Source organism: Equus quagga, chromosome 4 (genome assembly GCF_021613505.1).
Source record: "Equus quagga isolate Etosha38 chromosome 4, UCLA_HA_Equagga_1.0, whole genome shotgun sequence".
In the NCBI taxonomy this organism is placed as follows: Eukaryota; Metazoa; Chordata; class Mammalia; order Perissodactyla; family Equidae; genus Equus; species Equus quagga.
Genome location: NC_060270.1, coordinates 41311642 through 41332508, shown reverse-complemented (window position 1 = coordinate 41332508; position 20867 = coordinate 41311642). Strand labels below are relative to the sequence as shown.

Sequence of the window (20867 nt, the reverse complement as noted above, 5' to 3'; positions counted from 1 at the left end):
CAAAGACAGAGAAAAAAATAAAGCTTCCCCCTGACCTGAAAAATATCTTGACTACCCTCCTCCCCATACGTAAGAAAAATCTGTATTATCGCAAAAACATACGTCTATCCGCGCTGGATCCTATTCTATTCTCTTTTAAAATGAGCTTTAGATGTCAAAAGTGAGGAAGAAGGCTTGGTAAGGCTAACACCGAAGTGCAAAGCGCAAATTTAGATTTGGGCCTGAGAGTAGGTTCCAGATAAGCGCCTCGAGTCCCACCCACACCTACCCAACCAGGGGCAGACCCCGCACTTATGTTTGGTGTTTAAAACCCCCAGTCCTGCTCTTTGTGTTGGCCGCCTCGCAGTCGCCCCTTCGCAACCTGGCGATCGAGGATCGAAGACACCGTGGTGGTGGCCCCGCGGCCCGCCCGCTCGCGCCTCCCGCCCCCGGAGCCGCCCTCGGCGGGCTTGCCCTCCGTCCCCCGCCGCCGAGCCCGGCCCGGCGCAAGGCCCCTCGCCAGCGCCCCCTCCCCGGCGCGCTGCGGCTGGCGCTCCCCAGCGCCCCGCCTGACGCTGCAGCTGGGCCGGCGATTCGCCATTGGATTAAAAATAGCAGCGTCCCCCCGCCCGCGCCCGCCCGCCCCAGGCCCGGGTGTCCGCTCCCGCCCCGCGGCCCGCTCTCCCCGCCCGGCCCGGCCCGGCTCCCGTCGCCGCGCAGCCCGCCGCCGCCGCGGGCAGCCCCAGCGCTCCGGCTCGGCTCGGCTCGGCTCGGCTCCGGTGCGCGCCGCGGCCATGCAGCGCCGGGGCGCCCTGTTCGGCATGCCGGGCGGCAGCGGCAGCAGGAAGATGGCTGCAGGAGACATCGGCGAGCTGCTGGTGCCCCACATGCCCACGATCCGCGTGCCCAGGTCCGGGGACCGGGTCTACAAGAGCGAGTGCGCCTTCTCCTACGACTCCCCCGTAAGTGAGGCTCGGGGCGCGCCCGGCGGCTCGGGGGAGGGTCACGGTGCCGGCGGCCTGTGGCGGCCGGGAGCCGCGGAACTCGGCGGCCCACGAAGCTGGGGAGAAGATGCGCAGTGGCAGCCGGGGACCTCCTCCTCCGGCGGCGGAGTTGGCTCAGGGGCACTGCAGTTCGGCGAGCACTTCGCGAGTGGCTCCCGGGTGCCCGGCGCGGCGTTCCCCAAGGCTGCAGCAGCCGAAGACCGGGTCGCCAGGGGGGTTTGCTCGGCCAGCTTTCCTGGGCTGACAGGGCCCCATTCCCGGCAGCCTGCCCACAGCCCCGCCACGGTTTGAAAGATCGAATCGAAGAGTTCCCTGATCTTAACTGCACGTTGCAGATGGTTTGCGTCCTTCCGGGGGCGCGAGCGGAGGGCGGGTATGTGGACAGGATGGATTCCCCCGAAACGCACACAGCCCTGCTCTTTCTGGGACCATTTGCTTCGCCCAGGGATTCCCACTCCTGGACAGTTCTGATTTCCTCTCTGAGCTTTTATTCTTCCACTTTCTATTTCTCCTCACTCCTCTCTATCAGCATGTCAGAAGAAACCTTCAAGTTCCTCTACTCGGGCAGCAGAAATAGGGGGTCTCCTGGTTTTCTATTATGATTTTCTTAACCCTTCCTCCTTTCTCCTCTAAATGAGTCACTTGGACTGAAATGCACTGGTATGGATTATTAAAAGTTCCAAATTGCGAGTCGTGACCTCAGAGACCGGAGGGGAAGACCCATCCCTTCCTTCCACCCAGCGGTTGGCGGTGGTTTTCACCGGGTTGTATGTGTATGTGTGAGAAGAGAAGGAGGGTGATTGTCCCTTTCAAGAGTCAAAATGGGCTTCAAAGTGACTCAGCTGTCTGGCGTTTATCATGTCTTTTGGAGGACCAGGTTATTTTTATCCACCCACTTTAGATCTCATGTGTCACCGGGCAGACCTCAATGCAACCGCGAGGTTCAGGCACTGGGAGGACTGAGGCAGGTTTCACGACAATAGCCTGACACATTTTATTCGTATTATGTAGAGTATTGTTGGAGGGAAAAAGAAACCCTAAATGAGCGGGAAATTTTCCAAACTATTCTTTATTATCTTGTGGGTTGATTTTGGCTGACTTCAAAACATTTTTGTTTGGAATACGTTGGAGTCCCAGAATTAGTATCCTCTCCGTGACATTTTAAAATGTTAATTCTAGATCGTTTAGGGGATAAAAATCTCACTTATTTGTTCGTTACTTATTTTTTTTCTTCACAAAGGTCTATATAGAATGGAATGAAGTGGTTGTATTTAATACTTAGCGTATTGTGATCACACTACTTAAAGTGACTGTCAGCAGTGCCCTTAAATCCTGTTGTTCACAAAGTATTTGAAAATGCCCTTTTCAGATTTTGTGTCCAGTGTTGGGCAGGTTTCCACTAATAGCTCTCAAAGGTGGCAAAGGATGATGGTCCTAACTTGAGCAACTGACAGATTATGAACTCCAGTAAGAAGAAAGGGGCTTAAGTCTTTCTGAACAGCGCACCATGTAAAGTGGGTAAAATGACTTTTTCTGTGTTTGATCTGGGTTGCTCTTCAAATTCTTCTTACAAACTTTGTTATCGGAAATCTTTACCACACTATATAGTGGATAGCAGGTGTGAAAAAAAGCTGATTATTTTAATTCGCTTCCACAGTTATTGTGAGCTTACTGTGTGCCAAATACTATTCTAGAAGCAACTTGTCCAGTGCAAAATGATGATTTCGTTCATCCTATAGGAGTTCCTTGAGGGAGACTGGGGTTGATTACAAGGCAGATGAATCAGTGTTTCATTATCTATGTTTCAGGGGAGGAAGAGAAAGAAGATTTTATAACAAGTTATATTAAAGCACTGCATGGTAATGTCAGATCTTTCCCTGTGGTACTTACTTAACACTTCATGAATCCAGCAAGGTTCTTGAGCACCTTCTGTGTGCCAGCTCTTACATGCATGGCTGTAAGAACCATACAGAGCAAAATCCTTTGGTGTGATTACATCAGAGTCTGTAATCCATAAATGCTATAGGACTGTGGTAGAGAAAAGACCAAAACCCAAACCATTTGAGTGCAAAAAGTAGTCATCCTTGGGGCCAGCCTGGTGGCGCAGTGGTTAAGTTCGCATGTTCTGCTTTGGCTGCCTAGGGTTCGCCAGTTTGGATCCCAGGTGTGGACGAGGCACCGCTTGGCACGCCATGCTGTGGTGGGCATCCCACATATAAAGTAGAGGAAGATGGGCACGGATGTTAGCTCAGGGTCAGTCTTCCTCAGCAAGAAGAGGAGGATTGGCAGCAGATGTTAGCTCAGGGCTAATCTTCCTAAAGAAAAAAAAAGTAATCATCCTTGCTCTGGATACTTTTGAAAAGGTCATAGATAAAGATGGATAGAAATAAAGGAGACCAGCATTCCAGGCAAGGTAAATTACATGTGCAAATACATAAAGTGTGAATATTTTCTTCTTACTGGCTTGTAATGTATTTGGAAGAAAGAGATTGGTTTACCAATAAGGGAGGTGAGAACCAAGTAGAGAGTAGAAGATGGGGTCCTTGAATACCTAGAAGAGGATCTTGATTTTATATGATCATTTATGCAAAGCTACTGGAAGTAATGTGATTTGCAGTGGTGTGAGAGGAAGACTGGGTTGATACATTTTTATTATGTATCTACCGTGTCCAGGGCATGAAGTGAACACCTTTGCTATTCCTCACCTTTGTGAGTGTGAGTATTAGTGGGACAACATGCAAACTCATTTCAGTGTCCCTCTCCTTCCTTCCTTCCCACCTTCTAGGGCTTAGCACATAGCAGGTGCCCAGAACAGTTGTTCTGGGAGGAGTGAAAATTTGTTTTTTCAGCTACCAATTTGGTTTCATCCCAGGATCACCTCCCCATCTTGACCTGTAGGTTCATCTCTCCATGACTTCATCTTGCAAGGTCTGTAATGTGACCTTCCTGGAGAGAGGAGACTTTGTGTCTTTGTGTCCCCAGCAGCGGGCCCGGCATCTGGTATACAAACCAGGAACTCAATGAATGTCTAGGAAATGTATGAATTGCATGGGGTCACAGGATCTGAAAATGGTAGGGATACAACATATGGGAAACATTGGGAAAGGAATCATGTGGGATTATCATGTAGAATGTGGTGACTTCATTGATTGTGCGGGACAACCGTGAAAGAATCAGCCAGCCTGCAGGGTTTGAATCCTGGCTCTGTCACCCAGCTCTGTAACTTCTCTGTGCCCCAGTTTCTCCATCTGTAAAGAGGGGACAATAATAAAACCTACCTCATGGATTTGTTTTGTGGATTAAATAAATTCATGTGTATAATATGCCTGGCCAATTAGAAACTGCTATAGGATGAAAAGAAAGAGATAAAGAGTCAATCACGGGTTGTAAGCCCGAGTGTTTGGTTGTTCAGGGGTTTTGTAGAAAGTTAGGTGAGGTTAAGTAGAGAAATTATCTTGGTTCACACTTCTGCTCACAAGCCTTCATGGACCACCATGTAAAACGCACTCTCATTTCCTTGGTTGTGGAACCTCTCCTTCATCTGAATGTACCTTGTCCCCCTTCTCCTCCATTTCTAGATTACCAGCTCTGGAGATTCCAGTCTCTGGGTCTTTAACATGTAAGACTCATTTCCTTTTCCATGACCACCTTCCTGTCTTGATCATCTTTTAGGTCCATTTCTCAGCCTTCCCTTTCTGCTTCAGACTTCATCCTTTTCTCTGAAGCCTTCATTACTTAGAGTCTGTGTCATACAACACAGCAGTTAGTTATAGTCTGTCTTCCATAGTTTGCCGTCATTTCATTTTCTTTGACCCATTTAACTGGTAGTTTTAAACAGCTACTAGATGTGGAGCCTTGTACGAAGCATGAGGTACGGAGAGGCGCTGGGCCACTCTTGTGTTTATTACGCCTCCTGCCCACCTGTCTGAGGGTGGAGAGCTTATTTTATGCCTGGTCTGAGTTGAGGTCAATTGAAAGACTGAGACAAAGGCTTTGGCACAGGCAGTTTATTTTGGAAAGGTATCCCAGGGAACAGAAGTGGAAGAACATCCAAGGGAATAGTGACAAAGAGAAGGAAGGAAAGCCAATCCAAAAGTGATTGATTGAGCTGGCTACCACCCTTGGCCACTGGTGCTCATTCTGGTCGGGGACTCTCTGAGGAACTGTTGAATGCACCTCAGCATCGTCCACCCGGGACACACAATAGAAGAGTATTTATCCACTGGCTCCCATGGCCCGTTGGTCAAGGGTGCTCCAGGGGTGAAACGCCCTCACTCTTCCAGGTTTGTGTTTGTGCCAGAGAGGCTGAGCAGACTCCCCTCAGGCTCCCTGAGACCAGCAGCAGCTGAGAAGAGCGAGACCGCGGTGCAGTGAGGCCAGGATGTCAGGCGCATTTCTGTGGCAAGCAGCTGCACACACCCAAGAGGTGGCCCGAGAGGATGTGAAACCAGCATGAGCATGTCCCCCACACCTCTTCTTCCCTTCCAGCATCAGCACTATTTTGTAAAAAGAAGCTTTTTTTCCCCATTCTCTGAAGCTCTGAGGTCTCTTGGTGATATTAAGATATCACTGTTGGTTCTCTGCCTTTCTGGAAGTCTGCAAAACTGGTGGACGGGGGCCTCATGGTACTGGCTGGTCTGGATGTCCATGGGAGAGGCTTTGAGATCATCTGCTTGTAGGGAAACTTCATATTATGGGCTCGGTAAATCCTTCTGTAATATTGTAATTTATGATAAGGAATATTTCTTTGGACTTTGTTCCTATTCCTGGCACAGAACTCCTAAAACTCTTGACGTTTCCTAAGTGATAAGAGCCACGAAGGTGTCTTTTGTTATTCATAACAAGCCCCTTTCAGCCACACCTGAGTTCGTGTTAATAGGGTGACTTTTGGAAAGCCCCTAATGATGGGCTGGTTGCCAGGGTGACCAACCATGTGATTAGAGGGTTGGAACTTTCAGTAGCCCCTCCGGAGAGGCACCGGAGATTGACTTAATCAAAAATGGCCAATGATTTAATTAATCTTGCCTATCTGATGAAGACTTCATAAAAATCCCTGAACTGTGGTGTTTGGGGGGCGCTGGGAGGGTGGGCGTGCTCAGAGGGGACATGGGAGTCCATGCTCTTTTCCCCAGACCTTGCCCTATGTATCTCTTCTTCTGGTTGTTCACTGGTATCCTTTAACATCTTTGGTAATAAACTGGTAATCTGGTAAGCAAATTGTTTTCCTGAGTTCTGTGGTTACTTTAGCAAATGAATTGAACCTCAAGAGTAGGTTGTGGGAACCTCCAATTTATAGCTAGTTCTGAAGGAGAGGTGGCAACCTGGACTTGCGATTGGCGTCTGAAGTAGGGGCAAAAGAGGAGGCAGTCTTATGGGACAGAGCCCTTAACCTGTGGGATCCGATGTCAACTCCAGGTAGATAGTGTCAGAATTGAGTTAAATTGTGGGATGCTCAGTTGGTGTCTGGAGGGTTGGAGAATTGCTTTGGTGGGGGAAAACCCCCACACATTTGGTGACCAGAAGTAAAGCATTCTGTGAGTAGAGGAGAAACACAGGAGTGTTTTTCCTTTACTCGTCTGTCTTTCTGTCCTTCCTTCTAAAAGTATTTATGGATCTGCTTGGTACTGTCTTAGATATTGCTAATAATAATAATGACAGCTAACGTTTACAGAGATCAGTGGTTCTCAATGTGTGCTTCCGGCACCAGCAGCACCAGCATGTCCTGGGAACCTGTTAGAAATGCAAATTCTTGGGTCCCATTCCAGACCCACTGAAGCAGACAGCTGGGGGCAGGGGATGGGGTCTTGGACTCTAGCAATCTGTGTTTGAATAAGCTCTCCAAGTGATTCTGACGTGTGCCATAGTTTGAGACCCAGTGACAGGGTGCTTACTAGGTTCTAGGCATCGTTCTAAGCATGTATTTATTCAGATATTACCTCATTTAATCCTCACAACACCCTTATGGTGTATATTATTACCATTTTGCAGATGAGGAAACTGAAGCACAAAGGTGACACAGATAATAAGTGCAGGAGCTGAGATTTGAATCCAGGTTGTCTGGCTCTAGAATCTGTGCTTTTTGTTTTTTATTTATACCATTTTAACCATTTTAATTGTACAGTTCAACCCGAAAGTACATTCGCATTTTCGTGCAACCATCACCACCATCCATCTCCAGAACTTTTTCATCACCCCAAACTAAACTCAGTACCCGTTAAGCAATGACTCTCCATTCTCCCCCTCTGCCAGCCTCTGTAACCCCCGTTCTATTTTCTGTCTCTATGAATTTTGCCTGTTCTAGGTACCTCGTATAGGTGGGATATGTAAGTGGGATCACACAGTATTTGTGTTTTTGTGTCTGGCTTATTTCACTTAGCGTATCTTCAATGTTCATGGTGTAGTATGTAGTAGAATTTCCTTTCTGTGGCTGAATAATATTCCCTTGTATGTATACCACATTTTGTTTATCCATTCATCTGTTGATGGACATTTGGATTGTTTCCACTTTTTGGCTGTGGTGAATGAGGCTGCTGTGATTAATGGTGTACAAGTATCTGTTTGAGTCCCTGTAGAAGCTGTACTTTTTTTTGTTGTGCTCTGAAAGCTGCCTTTCAGGCAATGAGACTTGCCATCATGGTGCTTACTTGTAGGGGAAAGAATAATTTAATTTAGAATATATGTGGAAAAATCCTCCTCTTAATGGATAAACAGATATAAGATAGTAAAGCAAAATTTAGGAACTTAAGGATTTTTTTTCTCTTCTAAGGTGTTAACTTTAAGTCTAATTAGTTTCACAGATCGAAAATACCCTTCCAAAAGCAGCTAAAAAGTTGTTTGATAGCACTGGTTCTCAAGCTTTTTGGCCCCTTTATACTCTTAAATGTTTTTGAGGACCCCAAAGAGCTTTTGTGTGGTTTCTGTCTACTGATATTTACCATGTTAGAAGTTAAGACTGAGAAAAATTTAAAACAGCTTCCATTCCATTAGCTATTAGAGTGATGTCATCAGATGTCATGTAGACTCTGAAAAATGCCACTATCAGCTCATGAGAGATAGGGAGTGAAAAAGGCGGCTAAGTCTTATGAAAGTAGTTTTGACCTTGCAGGTCACTTGAAGGGTCTTGGGGCATCCCAGGGTTCTCAGGCCATACTTGGAAAACCAAAGTTCCAGAAGTTAGGCAAGAAAAGTACAACTTGTTACTCCAGTGACATACCCTACCTGCATTGTGGCTTTTGTGGGTTCACATTTGTGGTAATTGAATAATTGGTTATTAATTTTAGCTCGACCATAGATGTCGTCTGTCGCATGTAGATTCTTTTTGAAGCAAATTAAAATTTAGAGAATTTGACTCCTTTTGAACAAAATTGCAGCTACTCGGGCTGGGAATTGTTGGTTTTTTTCAGAGGTGAGAATTCTTTATTCTCTCGACTGTGAGCTTCACTGTAGGGTGATCTGCTCTGGCTGTTTCTTGGGGGAACCTTAAATTTTAGCATCTTCATGTTTTTCCTTTGGCCTCGGTTTAGGAGACTGTTGTCACGTCTTGCCTGGAAAGTGAAGGCCTATCTGCCAGTACTCAGGGAGCAGAGCGCAAGAAGAGGACAAGGGTGGTGTTAGCATCTGGATACTGGGTACCAGCTGGATGTTGTCTTCTGGTTCTCAGCCCTGTCCCTGTTTTGCTAGGCCTTCTTCCATGTTGCAGGGATTGGAAACCTGGGCACTACGCTTCCCAGAATGCTTTGAAGGCAGGATTCTGATTTTGATTCTGCCAGTGAGAGATTCAGAAGAGGAGAAGCCACTATTGCTATTGCAGCTATGCACATGGCAGATGTGCAATTTTCCTGGCAGCTTCTGAGGGTCCTTGTGGGACTCAAAGCCACCTCAGTCGTGGGGGAGCTGAGATCATCTGTACAGTTTTTTGTGGTGCTTATGCCTCCTGATTTCCTGAACGTGAGTGGTGGTTTCTCTCCCCTTGGTTCTCGCAGCTCTTCCCATGATTTTGTAAGCCTATAATTTCCTGTATTAAATCCCTTTCTGCATGAAATACCTAGAATAGTTTGTATTTTCTGACCAAACCTGGACTGATACACATACATTACGTGTACCTCTCTAAGCGCCCATGTATTCAGGCTGGTACACCTATTCTTAACTGAGCCCATTCTCCCACAGACCTGAGTCCTTTGTTTTTACCTGCTTTAGAGAATAAATCTCCAGTAGTTTGCTGGTGTGGGAGGGACCACTTCGAGTAGAGGATGGATCTGGGGCTCTGACTGCTACCTAAGCTGATTTTTAACCCTTCTTCCTTATTTTAGCCCTTATTTCACCCCAACTTCCAGAGTTACCTGGAGTTGCCAGTTCTGGAGTCTTTTGGAAATTTTGGGGTGTAAATCAGTTTGGATCTTGGGTTTCCCTGCTGCAGGCCTAGGATTCAGCATTGTCAGCCTGTCTTAATCTTTTTTGCACTTATATATCTGTGGTCCAGTTTTCAGATTTTGTTGCTGTGGTTTAGGTTTTAAAAACATCCCTTCACTATTCTTTTATTTGGATTTTAGAAAGGAGTGAAGTTGATGTATGTGTGTCATCTGCCCTATGTACCCTAGAGTCTTACTCTTCCAAACTAATAATCAGAAAGTCACTTGCTGTCTCTTTTTGGCAGAAGTTAATTACTGTTAAAGTTGTATCATTTTTAGAGTTTTGAAATGTGAAAGACGATGCTGATCCTGTCAGGGAGCCTTTTTGGGAAAGTTTGTGTTCTCAGCTCATATTGAATCTGGACGTCTGTGCAACTCTGAATTCTCTTTTCACTCCTCTGCATTCTTCTTCCTGTGGACTGGAGCTCAGTTAAAGGAGCTACCATTCATTTAGTGCCCCAGGCTGGGAGATGTCATATATCATCTGCTCTGCCTCCCTCTCCCTCTCTTTCTTTTTAAAAAATTGTGGAAAACACACATAACAAGTTTACCGTCTTAACCATTTTTACGTATACAGTGCAGTGGTATTATGTCCATTCACGTTGTGCAACCATCACGACTATCCATCTCTGGAACTCTTTTCACCCTGGAAAATGAAACTCTATCCCTGTTAAACAGTAACTCCTTGTTCCTCCATCCTCCTACCCCTGGCAACCACCATTCTACTTTCTGTCTCTACAAATTTAACTGCTATAGGTGCCTTGTAATGTTGTATAAGTGAGATCATATAATATCTATCCTTTTCTGACTTTTATTCTACTTACCATAATATTTTCAAGGTTTATCCATGTTTTGGTATGTGTCAGAATTTCCTTCCCTTTTGAAGCTGAGTGATATTCCGTTGTGTGTGTATACCACATTTTGTTTATCCATTCATCTGTTGATGGATGCTTGGGTGTCTTCTACCTTTTGGCTGTTGTGAATGATGCTGCTATGAACATGGGTGTATCTCCCTCTCTTTTATGTCACACCTCATTAGTGACCAGGTTTCAGCGTAGCCTCCTCTCTCCTTCTCCACCGCCAAAGCTCAGGCCCTCATCCTCTCTTGCCTAGACTCTTGCAGAAGCCTCTTAACGGACCACTTTGCCTCCCTTCCATTCTGTCATATTGCACTCTCAGTTGGTTTTCTAAAACATGGGTCTTATCATGTCATTTCCCTGCCTTGACATTTTCAACAGCACCATTCAGACTTTTCTAACAGAGCATGTCAAATCAATTTACCATGTTGATCCAACTTTCCTTGCCAGTGTTGTCACTTAGCACCTGCTCTCTGCTTACATTCTCTTTGGCCCAAAGGACCTTGTGTTCTTCAGATGCTCCATGCATTCACCCCTCCACGTGTGGCCCATGCTCTTCCCTTGGCCTGGAATGCCTCTTCTCCCCAGCCCTCACCCCGCTGGGCAAACCCCACTGATCCTTAAAAACCAGCTCAGGTGTTCTCTGTGAGGCCTTCCTCATGCCCTCCAAGCTGAGTTAGACACTTATTTTCCTTTGCTGTCAAAGCTCTTTGTACATCTCTTTTGTGGTTGGGCTGCTGATTGTTAAAGACGCAGAATAGCTGAGGTCTTAGAGAAGTAAAGGGGAAAGAGTAGAGGACTGAAAACTGTGCTGTTTGTGAACCTGTGCTAGCAAGGCTGCTTCTTTTCTGTTTTCTAAAAATCGTGAGCATATATTTTGCAATAAAAAATGTTATTAAAAATAACTAATGCCTTTTTAAAATTTTATCATATTGTCTGAGAAACCGTAATCTTGACCCTTGAAAAGCAGGGGAAATGTGCCTTGGGTACTTGCTGAGTGTTTTACATGTTGTGGTTCTAGATGCCCCAGGCGTCTTGGTGGAAGCGATCACACGTGGTGCCCTTCAGAGAGATGACAAGAGGGCTGGTCTGTGGCCCAGGCCTCTGTGCTGCCTCTTAGGTGCAATATTATGGGTGATCCGCCCAGGACTTCCCTTGTCCCCAGGCACAGGGGAGATGTGAGCAAGAGCCCCTATTTTTAAGGCTAGAACAGCAGGACAATGCAATAATCACAAGAATTTAATGAATCTGAACATGCCTCCAGGCTAGAGATGTTGCTTGAGGTGCAGAATGGTATATACTTCCTGTGATAAGATTAGAAATAAAACATTTTGTTTAGTATTAATTAGCAAGTATTAATACTTATTTAGAGCCTACTCTGCACCCAGCACTACGCTAGGTGCTGTAGGGGGTAGGGAGGGTGTGAGTATTTAGGAGGGAAATAAGACCACAGGAAAGAAGAGTGTGACATGGATCTTTCTACTATACAGGAGTGTGAGTGCCAATTTTGAGTGTCTGTTGTGAGTCAAACACTGTACTGGGTCCTCTTATATACATCATCTCGTTTAACTCCAGTAGTAATTGGCTTGTAAGTTATAATTACTATTGTTGCCCTGTTTTACAGAAGAGGAAACTGAGAGTCAGGGAAGTTAGGTAGCTTGTTCACAGACTGGTACATGACAGAGATGGGACTTAAGCCCTCATGTGTCATGAGGTTAGACCCTGAAGGACTTACAGGATATTTTAGTTTTCAACAATGTGACACTTATAATGTGTGAATGAAGATTTCAGGCATAGGAATCATCAATAAAATCTCGAAGAGTTACTGGCCTGGACATCTGGATGGGATATGAAGAGGTGGTGTTTTGGAGGAGGAGGGGACAAAGGCATGGAGGAGGGACCAAGCTTGGCATGTATGTGAGAGAGTTAACTGTCTTATGGAGGAGAGAATTACTGGGGAGATTGGAAAGCAAGGCTGAGTCCTCTCTGGGTTATAAGGGAGGTTGCTCTTGATAAAGTTAGACCGATGGGCTGGCCAGGTAGGAGCAAGGGAACAGCATGAGGACAGTGTTCTTTGGTGTGGCTGTTCTGGAAGTGGAATGAGGAGTAACAGATTGGGAGGTGGGGAGACCCTCAATAGGAATTCAACTAGGAGTCTCTTGTACTGTTGGAGGGAGGATGCTTTCATTAGGGTGATGACAGTGGGAATAGAAATGGCGGAGTGGTAAGAATAAACCCAATAGAGACTTTGATGAAAGATATGGCCCAGTTTAGCGACAGAATATGCTGTGGATGAAGGAGTGGGAGGAGTTAAAGATGACTTCGAGGCTCGTGGCCTGGGAGATGGAGTGTATGAAGGACATAAGTGATGAAGGTGAGATGGTCAATGCAAGTACTGTGTGTCCACTGGGAAAATTGGGGACCGAATGGAGCTTAGAATGGAGTCAGGGTTTGAATTGCAGAGTCTGGCAGTCCCTAGTTTAGAAAACTGGATTTGTGAGTTGCCCTTCCAGGGTCCCACCCCTTTGCTCCTGGGATCTTTTCCCCCAAGTGGTGGAGGGAGCAGCAACTAGCACATGCTTCCTGCCCTCCCACCGATTGGCTCAAGTTTCAGAGAAACTCTGACAGGAGTTTTGGGCAGCATTTCCTCCAGGAGTTAGAAATTGGAACAGATGAGCTTGTTGCATGAAGAGTTATAGATGGAACACATGCAGCCTTTTACTGTTTTATAAAATAAGATCACTCTACAGTGAATCTGCCCCATATTAACCTACATGGGTGATTGGCCAAGAGGCTGAGGGCTCTTGTCAAGTGAGTTGCAATTATGAAAACTTTCCTTTAATCTAACCAGGTGTTGCTTTTTTTGTCCTGGTTAATTCTTTGGGTATGGCTCTAAGGTGGTGACCTGGACATAGATGTCTCTGTCCCCAGCAGTTCTTAGAAATGGGCTTGGTGGTCTGTTAGTGGGATCAGTGTATTGACTGGCTATGAAGAAAGAGAACATACAAGCCTGAAGGTGAAGAGTGGGCAGGGGGCAGGTGAGAGTAATTCACATGCTGCATCCTTTGGGTACAACTGCTGAAGTGCTCCTTTGGGCATGCCAGTTGGGCAGGTTCTGCCATTCAGTCTCCTTGCATTGAGGCTTTGGAAGGAGCCTCAGTTTGCGTGGGCTGTCTCTCCAGGTGCCACCAGTAGAGGGGGACCACTGACAGATCCAGTTTAGTGGCTGGATAGAAGTTGATAAGGGTCCTGCAGCTACTTCACCAGTGTCTCGGAGCCCAGCGCCGTGGGTCTTGCTACTGCTTTTGTCAGGGAGCGCTCAGCCTGGAGCAGCCACCTTCCAAGGACTCCTGCTGACGTTTCAAGTTTGGGGAGCTGGTGCGACCTGCAGAAGCCTCTTTCTTCCCCTGCAGGAAAGCCTGGCAGAGCACCTGGCGCAGGCTGCTTGAATGAGCAGGGTGGCTCTCCCTTGCCTGCCTCTTCTGCTTTCCTGGAATGAAACAGCCTTGAAAACAAAGAAGGAATTGCTCTTTTCCCCAAGCCCCTGTGATGGCGTGTGCTTGCCGACAGCCGCCCACCTAGCGTCTGCCACCAAAACGACATCTGCTTCTCAGTCGCACCAGGCAGTGTGTCGGGGGCCAGGCTGGCCTGGGTTCAACCCCCTCTCCCCCACTACTTAGGAGCAGTATGACTTCAGCAAGTGCCTTAATGTCACTGAATCTCTCTGAGCCTTGGTTTCCCCCTCTGTAGTACCTACCCTGCAGGGTTGTTGTTATCACAGCTGCCTCTTAAATGTGACTTATTGCTATCCACCTCTTAGTGGGGTTTAGTGGGAGGGATCCCTCTGAGAAGAAGATGAAATGGGATTTATAGGGTTTTGGGGGTTGCCAAAGAGAGCCATCTCTGCTTGGTCATTGTGCACAAGGCTCTGACTCACAGCGAAAGCCTTGGGCGTGAGTGTTTGCTGGCCTCCTTGGTGGCTCTCTGTTCAGGGCTATTATTCATACTCAAATTCAGCTCACAGGGATGGGCTTTTATGGGTTAGCCTGGAAACCTAATACTCATGTTTAATATAGTTTATCAGGAGAAATGCATCCCGAAGAAAGCCATCTCTCACTCTCTCTTTTTTTTTTGGTGAGGAAGATTGCCACTGAGCTAACATCTGTGCCCATCTTCCTCTATTTTGTATGTGGGACGCCTGCCACAGCATGGCTTGATGAGCGGTGTGTGGGTCCATGCCTGGGATCTGAACCCTCGAACCTGGCTGCTGAAACCAAGTGTGCAAACTTAACTACCAGGCCGGCCCCTAAAGCCATCTCTTTTTAAAAATAATGAGAAATGACTATAAAAGGTTTTTACCTTTGACCAGGTGGTTTCACATTTTCTTTTTTTAGATGTAAGCTGAGAATGATTTAGATGGATTACAGCTCCCATTTAGCACTGCTAAGGATGCTCACCTCAGTGTCTTCATCCTCTGATGGCTTTTATTTAACCCATCTGTCTTGTGAGCATCGTTAGTAGCTGTTCCTCATGCTCTGCCCAAACACGTCCCCAGCTGTTTGGGTGACAGTGTCCTCGCTGCCTCCAATACCCAGAGCAAGGATTTGGTTTTATACTTAGGAACAAAGTTAATAAGTGACCCCTCAGGGGAATGGTAAATTTATAGCATGTCCAAACCTAGCTGTTCGGACCCTGCCTTTAGCTGTCTGGGACCAGGCTGTGCCACCCTGACACAGAGTCTTCTGCAGAGAGGGAAATGTCAATATTGGAGCAGGCTGGAAGAATCATTGCTGCGTTAACATTTCTATTTTTTCTTAACATTTCATGGCCACAAACATGATTTATCAGTGTTTAGAAGGGAGGCCTACCCTCTCGGGATTAAAGTGTATTTGTTTTTTTCTACTTGGTGTATATGGACAAATTTATTTCAGTGGATCTGCTGTTGAAACCGAGTTTTTGGATTTTGCACATATTGTATTCTGGTAGTTCTGTTCTACTGGCGAACTGTTTGAGTCTCTTCTTGCTATCCAGCCTATTTTTTTTGATAATACTCTTCTCCATGGTTTTTCCCCTTTCTGTGGGTTGTGTGCTTCCTGCGCTTGATCTGGAACCTTGTTTTATTTTCTTATTGCACATTTGTTTCCCATCTGCATGTACTTAATTTTTGCATTTTAAAACTGTTATCTGTTTGTTTTGCTCTAGAAGACAGAATGTTCTGGGGATCTGGGCTCTGGTCATTGGAATATTCATATCTATCATTCAGATAGGAAGGTACCCAAGAGGCTGAATTAATAGGCAGGTGGTTGCTTGACGAAAGCAAGAGCTGAGCGGAGAGAGGTGGGTAGTCTTACAAAGTAATGAGTCAAAACAGTTAGGAGTTGTCTTGGATTCTGCCTTTTCCACACACTTCTACATCTAATCTGTCCTCTATGCTGATGGGCTCTTTCCTAAAATTAGATCCTGACGCTGCCCGAGTTTCCCCATCTCCGCTGTGAGTCCTCTTACCCGTTCCTCCTGCCGCCTCCCCCAGGCTAAACCACCATCTTGCCTTGTTTCGACAAGTGCTGCCTAAAAGAACTTTCTCTGATGATGGAATTGTTCTGTATCTGCACTGTCCAGTATGGTAACCTCTCGTCACAAGTGGCTGTTGAGCACTTGAAATGTGGCCAGTGCGACTGAGAAACTGAATTTTCAATTTAACCTAATTTAAATTAATTTGGATGTAAGTATTCACATGTGGCTAGCGGCTACTATATGAGACAGTGTGAGTCCAGATTATACAATAGCCTCATAACCAAGTGTTCTCTTGAGCCCCTCCCCATATTCTCTCCCAGTAGCCAGAGTGATTTTTAAAAATGTAGATCAGATTCCGGAACTTCTCAATTTAAAACCCTGCAGTGGCTTTGCATCCCACTTAGGGTGAACTCCAGTTCTTCTCATGCCCACGAGGCCTACTCTGCTGGCCTCTGCAGACCCCTCCTCCCTCTCACTCGACTCCAGCACCCTGACTTTCTTTCTTTTCTTTGAGGATGTAGCCAGGGCCTTTGTACATGCTCTTCCATTGACCTAGGGTGCTCTTCCCACTTTGCTTGCCTGGCCCTTCGTCCTTGAGATCTCACCCTTCCAGAGAGCCCCCCATGGCCCCCCACTGCACCCTCCAGCTGTTAGAGACCCCAGCCCTCTTGTCTCCACCCTCTGGCTCCTCTGTCACTCTTATTACTGCTGGGAATTGTCTTCTGTATCTCTTTCTTGGTTACTTTCTGTCTCTTCATACTAGGATGTAAGTCATTAGGGCACCGACCTTTCTCTCTCCGCTGAATAAACTCCTCCTGGCCGACACCCCCATCCACTTCTCATGCCCTTGGAGAAGACATCACAGCCTCATTTGCTTTCATAGCTTCTTTTCCACACTCCACACAGACCATCCCTCCTTCTGTAAACTTGGATGGCATCCAACGGGGGTACAGTGTCCTCCATCAGTGTCATTTTTCTCAGTTGTAAACACATTCTCCTCTACCTCCCTGAGATTACACTCGTCATTACCTCTTTTACTTGTATGTTCCCAAATTTCCTTAGCTACACATTTTGAGATAACCTCTTAGTTATTTCAGACCACACTTTTACTTTGAGTAGCGAGAATATACAGCCCCTTAAAGCTATCAGGTTGGGTTTCAAAAGCCTAAGGAAAGGGAACATTTGAATGACTGCTTATTCTATTCCGTATGCAGATATTTGGTTTTAAATACATCCAGTTAAGAAAAATTTTATTGTTTTATTATTAAAATATGAATCCATGTTCCTGAAGAAAAATTAGAAAATGCCGTAAGACAACGTGAAAAAAAGAAATCCCACGTTATCTCCCTAATAACCTAATAACCCTAATAACACATGCCTATGCCATGCAGTGTGAATATGTCTTGTATATTATGACATCATACGCAGTGTTTTGCTACCTGCTTTCCTTACTCAGAAATACCATGTACAGCTTTTCCTATCAGTAAATACTCATCACAAGTCAATGTTAAATGGCTGAAGAGTGTCACGTTTCATGGAGCTTCCATAAATTACTAAACACAGCTGTTCATGGGCATTCAGGTTATTTCCTTTCACTATTACAACCAACTAATTTAGTTAATTTCTTTTCTCTTTCTCCTTCTTTTTTAATAGTCGGTGTTCTAGAAAATACCATGTTCTTGTCCCTTTTGTCTCCTTTTTTGCACGAGTGCGTGAGTCAGAGTCTTCCCGAGGTGTTAGTATGTAATTTGTCCTGGACGTGGATTTGTTGTGACTCCCTCTACCTACATCATGTTTCTCTTTGCGGCAATGACCGCTTGTTTTCCACACTGTTCTGTAGTTATAAAAACAAGTGTTACGTAGTGACTGTTTCCTGAGTGTGTTGCGCACATGTGCTCGCTCTCCCTTCCTGTCCTCCAGCGGAGGCTGGTCTCCAAGAACATGCAATCATAAACAAAGTTCTCTGAACACCTACTGATTGACAGTGTGGTGTATTTTTATTTAAAATGGCTCTTCCCTTGCTACTCTGAAACATGTTGTAACCTTGACCTTTAGATTTGCTACTGTTTTAATATTCTTTTAAATTCCACACAGTATAAAAAAAAGGTGACTTTGTCCTTTATGTTACTTCTGAATAGTTCGTAGGGTAATACAATGTAAAGTAGTAAATGAGTGGCTATGGCAATATCATATCTATATTGAAATGCATTGAAGAAGTGGGTTGAAACAATGCGTGGATTGCTAATGCTGCTCCTCTCTCTTACAACTTGATTGTGGGGTGGGAGAAGTTGTCAAGGGAATCATTATAGAGCCTATTAGAGAAGCCCTGAGGGGTATTTCTTGACTTCCTTGTGATTTCAGGTTTCTTAATTAAGTCTTGCATCATGGTCAAGTTTCTCTTCAGTACATTTTGAAAATGATAATTAGGATCTTATTTAGCTAAGAATATGCAGAGAAGCACATTGGCTATTCTGGGCTGGGTGGCTTCTGAAAGTAGGAGGCAGATAGGATGCAAGGCGGGAAGGGGCTATGGAGATGGCAGCTGCTGTCCTGGAGAAATCTCTGTGAGACGGGCTTGGGTACAGAAGACAGGAGAGCTGGGGCCGGGAAATTCAAGTGTCCAGGCTGCTAAGAGTGTGACTTTAGCCAAACAAACCTGAAAAGCTAGTAATCCTGCTGGTGCCTCTGACTGTTTTCTATGCATGGCCATTCTTTTGATGATCCCCTTTGTTTAGCTATGCCAAAGACTTGAAATGGAGCCTGTACTATGAAGTGTTTTAAATCCAGATCAGAAGGGCACTGAGGACCAGTTTGAGAGACGGACTAAACTGTGCAACTGAATGACAAATAGCTGCACAAAATTTAACATTCATTCCATAAATGTTTGTTCAATTCAAGTGCTGTGTACCTGGTACTATTTTTGGAATTCAGTAATGATTGTGGCACATTTTTCCTGCCCTCAAGGAGCAAATGCATGATCAAGCTTCTGAGTGTAGTGGCCCAAAATGAAAGGAGGCTACAGATTGCAGTGAGCAGGATGCTAACAGTTGTGAAGTGAAAGCAGATTTGAGGTTAAGACCTGTCAGCACAGGGGGATGACAGGGAGATGGGGGGATTGGTCATGGGCAGGGGCAGGTGGGGTGGATGAGTGAACAGGTGTGGGACCTGGGAAGCATCTGCAGTTGTGCAGGCGTTGACGTGTGTAGCCAGTTCTGATGTCTGCTGCTCTGAAAGCTTGAGGCCTCACCTGGTGGCCCTGAAGTTCCTTGAAGTGACGCTTTCCTGACAGTGAGACACTCTTAGAATTGGGCAGCTCACCTGGCTGTAGACCAGTGCTACTCCAAGTGTGGTCAGCCGGCTGGTGCCAAGGGATAAGTCCAAATGTGGAGTGCAAGCGTTTAGAAATTTCTGTGGCAACTCGACATTGCAGCCACATCTGAGAGTGTGAGCAGTGCATTAGTTTGTTTGAACAGGATATAGACCCTTTTGGGTTCTGTGGGTCTTATATGTGGGAGTGAGTTCACATCTGGCGGGATCTGAGAACGAGTCAGGTACAGTGGGACCACCAATCTTACCTTAATGAACAGGAACGAAACGAAACCAAAACCAAAACCAAACAACCTGGTGCTTCCTGACAGTAGTCTGAGAAACACCACTCTAGAAGGTAATGGGAGGTGAGGCTGGGGGCCCCACAGTCAAGAACTTAAATAAATATAAAACCATTTATCACATCCAGTTTCATTTCAGGTCTTCGTCAATTTCCAGCCTTCCCTTCTCCTCTTTCCTTTCCTCCTTGTCATCAGTGTGTGTTCTTTTTTCATGAACTTTACTTTCCTGTGTCCATTATACACAATTCTATACACATTTTCTATACTTTCTGTTACACACAATTCATAAATTTGTCATTATAAACAATGTTATAGTATTTTGTTGTGTATATATGCACAGGTTCTTAGCTCCTCTATTTGGGGTCATTGCTACTTTTTCCTGTTATAAATAGTGCACCTGTGAATATTTTTGTACAAATTAGGGATTTTTTTCTCTTTCTTTTGGGTTCCTGAAGTCTGTACCCAAAGGAGAAATACTGTGTCAAAGGGTCACGGTTTTATTGCTCTCTGGAAAGAGGGGACCAGTCTATATTGTGGGAGTAGATATACAGGTTTTGTCTGTGGCTTCAGGCTGTGTAATTTTAATACTTTTTGCTAGTTAGTAGGCATAACTTGCCTTGAGATTGTTTTAATATGCTTGCTTCAGGAGGTAATGAGGATGTGCTGATTCGATTTTAATATTTTCTTTTTTTTTTTTTTAAAGATTTTATTTTTTTCCTTTTTCTCCCCAAAGCCTCCCAGTACATAGTTGTGTATTCTTCATTGTGGGTCCTTTTAGTTGTGGCATGTGGGACGCCGCCTCAGCGTGGTTTGATGAGCAGTGCCATGTCCGCGCCCAGGATTCGAACCAACGAAACACTGGGCCGCCTGCAGCAGAGCGCGTGAACTTAACCACTCGGCCACGGGGCCAGCCCCTCGATTTTAATATTTTCTCACAGTTAAAACTAAACAATCTTAAAAAAAAAACACTTAGGGGGCCGGCCCGGTGGCTGAGTGGTTAAGTTCGCACGCTCCGCTGTGGCGGCCCAGGATTTCACTGGTTCGCATCCTGGGCACGGACATGGCACTACTCATCAAGCCATGCTGAGGTGGCATCCCACATGCCACAACTAGAAGGACCCACAACTAAAATATATACAACTATGTACTGGGGGGATTTGGGGAGAAAAAGCAGAAAAAAACCCCACTTAATCAAGTTGAACTTGAATTTTGACATCTTATTTTTTTAATCAATTTTAAGAATTTTTTAATCAATTTTATCAAAAATTTTATCAATTTTTACATAGTTTGAATATGAACTTTTATTCATTGTACTTTACATCTTTCCCCATTCTCTTTTGTTGGTTTTCTATTTGTCTCATTACATTTTGGGGTACAAACCATGTTCTTTAGTGTTTACATTTTTATACTCAACTACACCATCTCTGATGATATCTTTTAGTTTCTTGACCAGAAATTATTTTCCCCTTCACAAGTGCGGTAACTGTGTTATTCTGT

General features: G+C 45.3%; 1 protein-coding gene across 1 annotated transcript in view; it reads left to right on the top strand.

Moving 5' to 3' along the window:
- Window positions 1-636: 636 nt before the first annotated feature.
- The window catches only part of USP13 (ubiquitin specific peptidase 13), a 107628-nt gene continuing 87397 nt past the window's right edge, over window positions 637-20867 (top strand). Inside the window, exon 1 of the mRNA XM_046658879.1 lies at window positions 637-941. Within this exon, the coding sequence (XP_046514835.1) occupies window positions 774-941 (168 nt within the window). The 5' untranslated portion in view covers window positions 637-773. The remainder of the gene's footprint in view (window positions 942-20867) is intronic.